At 44.2% G+C, this 9,403-nt stretch overlaps 1 protein-coding gene across 1 annotated transcript; it reads left to right on the top strand.

Annotated features, from left to right (window-relative positions):
- Positions 1 to 2,582: 2,582 nt before the first annotated feature.
- On the top strand, positions 2,583 to 9,396 carry hhatlb (hedgehog acyltransferase like, b). The gene is made up of 12 exons (XM_056583830.1): positions 2,583 to 2,818; positions 3,831 to 3,979; positions 4,552 to 4,619; positions 4,952 to 5,065; positions 5,713 to 5,907; positions 6,228 to 6,437; positions 6,664 to 6,835; positions 7,118 to 7,262; positions 7,435 to 7,470; positions 7,756 to 7,957; positions 8,314 to 8,455; positions 8,532 to 9,396. The coding sequence occupies exons 2-12, from the start codon at positions 3,874 to 3,876 to the stop codon at positions 8,750 to 8,752; spliced, it is 1,611 nt and encodes a 536-aa protein (XP_056439805.1). The 5' UTR covers positions 2,583 to 2,818; positions 3,831 to 3,873; the 3' UTR covers positions 8,753 to 9,396.
- Positions 9,397 to 9,403: the final 7 nt, after the last annotated feature.

Raw genomic sequence — 9,403 nt, 5'->3', positions numbered from 1 at the left:
GTACTTCACTTCATTTCATTTCATTTGTACAGAGAGTCTGGACCTAATCAATTGACAAACGTTAACTCACTTGAAGGCGGGTGTCTGTCTGTTGAAGTTTAAAATGATTGGATCTGCCCAGTGCCACTCTGGATCTGCCATAACCAATCGCTAACGTTTGGTTGTGACGTATGTCATGCGCCGGGAATCACGCGCAGGTTGTACACAAACCAAACACCTTGCGCGTCTGCACGAAAATGTCCGTCAACGACAGCTGCAGGTTTTGTTCGTCGAATTTAATTTATCAGGGAAAAATTGCACATTGTAAATCAATATTTTATAGTAAGGCCAGAGATGATGTATGCAGTCAACTTTCGAAGCTGGGTCTAATCGTTGACAACACGCCTTCGTCATTGTTCTCAGACACGCCCTCTGTTCGCTGATTGGGCGCCGCTGTGGCGGCCCCAGAAAACCAAATTACATACAGCAGGTCCAGACCTAGTAGGCTACTGAAGGGAAATCCAAATTGAGCGGAATTACTTAGGCGGGCGGAGCCAGGCTAAAGCTGAAGAACAATCCTAGGACTTTCCGTCAGTTAATTTTTGCGTACTATATTTATATTTTCCTGCAGGCACTTTTATTTTTTATATAGCCTAGTTATGTATGGTGAAAGTACATGGGTATGAATGGAATTTCTTCCATTGCTTGTGTTCAATGTTCAATGTGTTATATACATGGTACGGTATGACAACCTTAAATAATACAGTCAATGTCCCGCTCAATATCATTTCATCTGTCATTGTCTATTTTTCGAAAATAAAGATAGTTAACAAAAAAAAAAAGGCTCGTAAATGTGCAATGATAAACTGCTCCAACAGTGGAAACGGCTTGACCTTTTTTTCGTTTCCCAAGGACAGAATAAGGTAACGTTCTTGTTTGCTCCTGTATGAATGGTCCAGGCTACCTGAGGCTGCACCTGGTAGGGAAAGTTGCGCTGGAGCCCGGGTAAAATCGCACATGGCTTATTCAAGTTGCGCGCTAGACATTCGCAGTCTAAAGTGTCGAGACTCAAGCACTTAACTTACCTTAACCAATTGTTCCATACAAATTGTTTGTTAACGATTTAACAACTTCAACATCTGCTATTACTGTAGTTTTTTTTTTGAAGGACTTACTAGGTCATGGGCTAATGACCTTGCACAGAGGGAAAACCATCTACATCACTTGTCATTGATTTCTATCATGCATTCACTGATCTTTACAGATGGGTTTGTTTTAAGCCATTGAATTTAATTTATCTGCCCTGCAACACATTATAAGCTACATATTTTTGTTAAATGAGAAATATGGTCTAGGTCACATTGAAACAGTAATTATACAAACATTATACCAACATTGCAACAGGCAAGTTTATTCAAACATCACACTAACAAGAACAATATAAGAACAGTAACTAATAGTAAACAAAAAAATAATAAATGATTTAACAACACTGAACATACTGATCAGAGGCTGGGAAAAAGGACAGAGGAAGAAGACTTCCGTTTTCACAGTATCAAGGTTCAACTGCAGGCTAGAGATCAAGAAAGGAAGAGGCATGAGGAGGAGTACAACAGAACACTGTGCTCTCTAGGAGATTGTTTAATGATGTAAACTAAGGATGCAGTCTTACAATTATGATTCAAATCCAGGTTTCTATTTCAGGAGAAAGATTGATAATCAGCCGACAGCCAGCAGCCAGCCAGCTGATAGCAGCTAGCACTAGATACTTTTTTAACGCCTTTTTAGAACAGATACGTGACCTCAAAAAATGCAATATTCAGCTGAGTTTATTATCTTAGCCCCACCTTTTGAACGCAACTTTCAAATTACTTGACAAAAAATTACATCGTGAGAAAAGTGGATTCTGAGGGTAAAACCCCATAGGCTCCCATTCATTCTGGACTCGCCTGCGAGCGCCACGCGTGGACAGAGATTATTACTGCAACCAGTCCAGAAAACTGGAACTAACCAGCGAGTGCCTATTCTCCTCATATTAGACATTCTCTGGTAATACGTCCATGCAATTGCTAACCCTTATTAGCCTACCGTGGGGGGGAGGGGTCAGGTTCATGGAGGTCTCGGATCTGGCTAGCGCCAGAATGGTGCTGCCACCATGTGATAAAAAGAGAAATTGCAACGGTGGCGGGCTGGCGGGCCATAAATAATACATTTTCGTAAGGGAGCCGCGGGCCATATAAAATATAACCCCGTGCCAAGATTGGCCCGCTGTTCGGACCTTGGATATGCCTGGTTTAGATCCAACCACATTCGGTTGTACTCTGCACAGTGACAATGAAGTAGAAAGTTGAATCTGAATCTGAATCTAATGTGCTCTAACTTTTGATAGGGGTTTGGTGCAACTCCAAAAACAAATGTGTAGCCTATATAATAAGGCAAAATGAGGCGGATGAAAAATAAGATAATAATAAGACGCATGAGGACAATAGTGTGGCTTGCTTTGCAACCGCACTAATAATAAGATACAAGATAACAATAGCGTGGCTCGTGTCAACACGCCTCCTCCGTAGCGACTGTCACAGTATAAATACACGCTGCGCTCACCTTCAGCGCCTCTAGGAGGCTCCCACACAAGAGGACCCCCGGACAGAGGAGCAGTGGGAGTCACTGGAGCCTGCCACTCCAGCGCTGTGTGGACTATCAGACTCACCGTATCCTCTCTTACTCTGAACCTTTAGTCATTTTATAGTAATGTTTGTCTCTACTGGAGGGATTTGAGAGGCATCTACATAGCAACTCCCCAACGACTCCAGGACTCAGTTGTGCTTCTGCCGTCAAGGTCAGTGGCTCCAGCAGGTGGTCATAGGGCGACTTTAATTGCACGAGCTTTTCAGCCTGAAATAGAAAGTAAAGACTCAAAACATTCCGCTCAGAAGTGTGAATAGGCTACTGTTAAGCAGATAATGTCAATTCGGTTTATTTTTTTCCCATAAATAAATATTAGAATATAGACATGGAGTCATTTGTTAGTTCAGTCTAGCGCATCCATGATGACACTAATTGTTTTATTATTTAGATTTCAAAATAATGGAACATTTATATTTCCCCACAATGTGCTTAACAAACACAATGATACTAATGAAATGTAAATGATGGTACATGATTGATCTATTATTAAAAAGATTACATTCCAAAACTAGTATTAAAGACGACTGCATGCACTCACTTCCTATTATACACGCTCTACCCGGTTAAGAAAAAAATATTATATTGTTAAAGTTACATTACTGCAAAGACCAAGTTTACATCTGACCGAAACAGATGGTTTGAATGATGGAGATATAGGCGTGTTTATATTTAGTTACTGTTGAAGCCACAATGACTGGAATTGAATATATTGACTGTGCAACATTACACCACACACACACACACACACACACACACACACACACACACACAGACACGCACACACACACACACACACACACACACACACACACACACACACACAGACACGCACACACACACACACACACACACACACACACACACACACACACACACACACACAGACACGCATGCCTACGTGTGCGCGCACACACACGCACGAGCAGACACACACACACACAGTGTTAGCCAACTTCTAGAAGGCTTACCTACAGAAGGACAGCTAGCCCTTTTGCCTGGAGCCCATTCACAGGCAACGTCAATGGACATGTGTCACTGACACAAAGTGCACCCCCCTGTCCTCACAGTATCATCTGGGATCCGTTAAAACATGATAAGGGTGAGTGGCCCATGATGCTGTCACTGTCTTTATTAATCAACCCAATCTCCTGTTTGCTATGTAGATTGTCTCTTCTCTTCACCTGGGCTGAGAGTCTGTCCGTTGCCATGGGGATCAAAGCGGGGCTCCCCAGGTACGAGCTGTACCTGTACTACGCTGTGCTGGGTCTGGCCATGCTCTGGTCCGCCAGCTGGATCTGTGAGGTGTCCAGCGGTGAGTTACTACATACTTCCATTTAAAACAGAACCAGGATGTACCCACGCAGATTCCCAGTGGATGGGGGTTGGATTGAAGAAAACCAAAAGTTTAAAATGTTGTTGAGAGTGTGGATTCTGATTCCTGCAGTATGGGCTGGCTGTTAGCTCTGCAACAGAGAGCAGTATTGTCTAAAGAGGGGAGATACACATACACAGGGTTATGTTTCAGTGTGTTTGAAGGCCAACAGTTGTAGCAATGCGAACCCTGCAGGAGGGATCAGATGTCTGATGAATATCACCGAGGGGAAGGTGTGTTTGGTTCTGTATTTATCCCCTCTCATGGCAAGAAGAAACATCCATTTAAAAATAAAACGGAGGAGGGGCATTGAATGATGCATACAAGATGTATACAATTAAATATAAACCAAGCAAGCACACTGTGTGGTGATAACAAATCTAACTAATATTCTCCATGTAGATTGTGGACAGCGGCTGTTGATTAAAGGCTAATGGACCAAACAGTCAACAAATAACCTATATGTTTGTATCAGTCTATACCAATAAGATAATAACTATGTTCTTATTAAGCCAACGCAAACAGAAAGACATTGAAGTCCAGCGTGCGGCCGGGATGGTACTACTTTGGGAGAAAGAAGGTGAGGTTTAAAAACATTTGAATGATGAATCCACTGTAAATGTACATTAAGGCACTCCGATTTCTGTTCAGAGTTCTGTCCAGAGTTCTGTCCATGGAATTATGTTCATGGAGTTCTGTTCTGTTCAGAGTTCTGTCAAGAGTTTTGTTCTGTTCAGAGTTCTGTCCAGAGTTCTGTCCATGGAGTTATGTTCATGGAGTTCTGTTCTGTTCAGAGTTCTGTTAATAGTTCTGTTCTGTTCAGGTTTCTGTCCAGAGATATTGCCAGAGTTCTGTCCAGAGTTCTGTCTAAAGTCTAGTTCACAGTTCTTTGTGTTGGTTCCTGTGCTGCAGGATACTGCCGACCTGGAGTGGGTGATGTGGTTCTCTACGTTCCGGGAGCACATCCTGTTTGCACTGTCGGGTCACGTGCTGTTTGCAAAGATCTGCTCAATGCTGGCTCCACAGGTGGGTCTCCATACTGACCTCTTAACCAAACATTGGTAGACGTGGTTGTCTGCTGGACCAGCCAAACCAGTATAACAATGGTAGTCGTGGTCGTCTGCTGCACCAACTTAACCAGTATATCAATGGTAGACGTGGTCGTCTGCTGCACCAACTTTTTTTTGAGGGACAGATTGAAGAAGGAAGGGAGAGAGTGGGAAAGACATGAGGAGAGAAGATGGCAGAAAGCGTCTCTGTCTTTAACCAGGTGTCACGGTGGGCGGCGTCAGAGATGCTATCCGTTAGCTCTAAGAATAGCTCGATATGTACAGCTGTCTTTTGTTAGTCTGCTTGGAATCACGCCTAAAGAATTCGGGAGTTGCTATTATTGTTTATTTAAGTGGAATTTGTTATGGTGCATTAATTTAGAAATATAGGATACAAAAATACAATAAACCACTGTACAGGATATAAAAAAAATAACACATATATTAGGATACTACAAATATGTATAGTAAAAACATTAGCATTATAAAATCAGACAATAAAACAGAAACAACCTGGCAGAATCGTTTGAATAAACTCTCATCTCTAATGTAACAACAGCCTCCCAACGTCCATCTGTGTGTGGGTCCTCAGCACCAGTCACCTGTCTGTGTGTGTGTCCTCAGCACCGCTCCCTGGTGTACATGGTCTACGGGGTCCTGGCCGTGTGGACCAGTATGGGCTGGGCCTACGTGGGCCTGCTGCTGTCCCACTGCGTGCTTCTCTACAGCGTCTCCCTGGTCAAGCTGCCCTGGCTCTGCTGGGTCACCGGCCTGAGCACACTGGCCACCTTCAAGTGTGAACCCTTTGTGACGTGGCAGGTAACGACCAGCCCATCATAGAGTCGTGACGACGGAGAGGCCTGCTAAGCTAGCTACATTATGTCGTCATCAATCAATTATAGAGACGTTTCATTAAGGAGCATGATTTGGCTCAAGGATGCCTGCTAGACTGGCAAAGGACTTTAGGGTTCAAACCCTGAACTTCCGGCTGGGAGTCAACAATAATCTTGCCCTTATTTCTTGTCTTCCTACCTTATCTTAACACCCTTACAACGTGCAAAGCTAGGTGACACTTTCAGAGAAAGTTGGTGGAGGAACACAAAAACATTATTCTTTCATTTGACGGTCTCTGCTTCCAGGCGGGCTTGGTGGAGGGGGACTTTGACCTGCGCCACATCCTGTTCTACGGCGGCTGTGGCTTCACCATCATGCGCTGTGTGAGCTTCTCCCTGGAAAACTGTGTGAGGAGGGAGGGCAGCTATAGCCTCCTGGAGCTGCTCCAGTACAACTTCTACTTGCCTCACTTCTTCTTTGGCCCCGTCCTCACTTTCGACAAGTTTCATGTTCAGGTGAATTGTTTCGTTGGTGATAATAATAATAATAATTCAGGTCAATAATAATTTCTTTATGTCTATATTTTCTAAATTTAAATGACACATGGAATGTGTGAAAGACTCACAGAATCCAAAATGTGCTTGAGCTGCCCACGTCTTTGGGAGAGATTTGATCAGTGGGGGTGGAGCATGGAGAATATCTACGTCAAAGGAGTATAATGTGACCCCCCCCCCCTCTCAGGTGAACAGGCCCGTGGGGAGCAGGAAGGAGGGGGAGATGTGGAGCATCGGGCGCCACGCCCTGTTCCACCTGGGGGGCATAGTGCTGGTGGACGTCCTCTTCCACTTCCTATACATCCTGTCCATCCCAACGGACATGAAACTGCTGAGGCACCTCTCCGACTGGGCCATAGGTCTGTCAACCCCAACTCAAGAAGATGGACATGGAATATTCTTTCTTTTAATATTACATACCTAATGTTACTTCTGAAATCACTATTGATATTTTTCTGTGTTCCTCTTATAATATTTGTACCCACTATTGAAATTAAGCAGAAAGTGTATTTATTTCAAAAAAATCAATACAAGCACAAGTACAACACTGTGCTTGTATTGATACTGCACCATAATTATGTGAAGGTCAACTTCTCTATGATGATATGGCCCTTTCCTTTGTCTTGATTGGTGTGTTCTAGTGGGGCTGGCGTACACCAACCTGGTGTATGATTGGGTGAAAGCTGCCATCATGTTCGGGGTCATCAACACAGTCTCCAGACTGGATCACCTCGACCCGCCAAAACCGCCCAAATGCATCACCACGCTCTACGTCTTCTCTGAGACGTGAGTCAACAGCTCAACCATCCATCGTTCATCGCTGCTCTGGCTTCTATGTGGTTAGATAGGATTGCTTGGCAAGGTTCGATGATTGTAATGAGGTGACTAGAGGTCTATATGTAGAGTTAAATATACTTCAGTCATACTAAAGTGTTTTCTTGGATCCTTCCTTTTTCAGCCACTTTGACAGAGGCATAAACGATTGGCTGTGCAAGTGAGTATCTCAGAGGGACCACTAAACCGTTCTTCATCTTCATTATCATCGTCATTATTCTAAATATACATGCATTCCTGTTTCATAGGATTCATGGTATGATTAAAAACCATTGGTTTGACATGCTAATGAAAATGTATGCTTTATTTTACTGCACAAAGTACCGGGAGGTCCAAAGGTTCCTCCAGGGGTGTGCCGAGGCATGAGAACCCCATGTTATCCCCTAGATCTCTAGTCCACCTGACCTTGGAGACCTGGGCCCCCTCTTCCTCTGCTCTGACTCAGGTACGTGTACAACCACCTGGGGGGAAACCACTGCGATGTCCTGAAGGAGCTGGTGGCCACGCTGTGCACCTACAGCCTCACCGTCCTGTGGCTGGGACCCTGCCCGGTGGTGCTGCTCTGGGCGTCCCTCAACTGTCTGGGCCTCAACCTGGAGCTGTGGACCGCCAAGCTCTTCTCCATGGAACCCCTGGCCTCCTTTGAGGTTGGTCGCTCATCCAATGGAGGTCATACGTTTGAATGGTATCCTTGTTTCTCTTTGATTTGGCAGTTAGTGGCAAGGAGACGGACGGACAAGCATTTATGTTCGGATTTATATGTCCAACCAGAATTATGTTTATATATGTATATCATTTTTTTCTTCTGAAAATGTATGTATATCTATAAATATTTTCTTGCCCAACGGTTAGCTGCGTATACGGCTCACATGAAGCAGGAGATTGGATTAGCCTTTTCGTATGTCTGATGGGCCATGCTGTCAAATAATGCTCAACTCCTTCCTTCGACTCTATTAATGGTGGACATGAACTTCTTGTGTATGTGTTGTTATCGGTCACCCAGATGGCTATGTCTGCGGCCATGTCGCGTCGCATCAGAGCCATCTTCAACACCTTCAACTTCTGGACCATAGTTCTGTACAACATCGTGGCACTGAACAGCGCAGATTTTGCCAAATTGGTAGCCAAGCGTCTCCTTCTGAAAGGTACGCTGGTCAGTTTCTCCTTGTGCTACACTGTCAGAGTCCAGGACGTCCTGAACGTTGGTGTTGTCCTCCCCAGGCTTCCCCTTCACCACCGTGGCCGTCATGTTCGTCACCTACTGCCTGATTCAGACGATCAAGGAGTGGGAGAGGAGACAGGCCCTGCTGGATGACCCTGACCCCCTTCCTCCTGCTCCTCCTTCTCCTGCTACTCTCTTTGTAACCACCGCCAGCCCCGCCCAAGACACGCCCACTGCTGCTCTGCCAATCGCAGAGTCCGGCAAGAAGAAAGCAGAGTAGGGGATTGGATCAGAGCTAGAGTCTGTCAGAAGGCCGTTCCATCCAATGGTCTCCCATGGCTGAGTCCTGGTTTTGTCTATATTGCACTGATGGGAGGGACAAACGCAATAGGAAAAAAGCTTCCGTTTATGGTTTATTGCATCAGCAATATCTGCTGTTTACATCGGGTACTACTAGTAAAATGGATGGATACCGTCAAAGTGTTTTAAAGATTACACCTCAACATGTAGTTAAACCCCATGAAGGATTTTAAGCCCGAGGGTAAAAGGGCTTTCAAGAAATGCATGTTACAGATGTTTCCAAAATGGTCAGTCTTATATTTCAGTGAGGATATTCATTTCATCATTCTACATTTTAAGATGAACCATGGAGTTCTGTTGTTGCAGCTTCACATCATGTTTAACTTAAAGGGATACTTCACCCATTTAGAACCGGCGTTCTATCATTATAAAATCGCTATTGTAATATAAATAAATATATAAATAAATATCAGTCTAAACCAGTCTCCCCTTGGCCCATTTTTTCTCATCTAATTTTCTCCCGAAATGACGTCAAATGCGTTTGACGTCATTTCGGGAGAAACCTCTTGTCCCGCTAGAAGGGCCGAGGACTACAACACACTTTTGGTGGAAACATTTTCAATAAGGAATG

The sequence above is a fragment of the Gadus chalcogrammus genome, chromosome 23 (assembly GCF_026213295.1).
Source record: "Gadus chalcogrammus isolate NIFS_2021 chromosome 23, NIFS_Gcha_1.0, whole genome shotgun sequence".
Taxonomy (NCBI): Eukaryota; Metazoa; Chordata; class Actinopteri; order Gadiformes; family Gadidae; genus Gadus; species Gadus chalcogrammus.
Note: the sequence above shows the minus strand (reverse complement) of the source record. Positions and strands in the feature narration are given on the sequence as shown.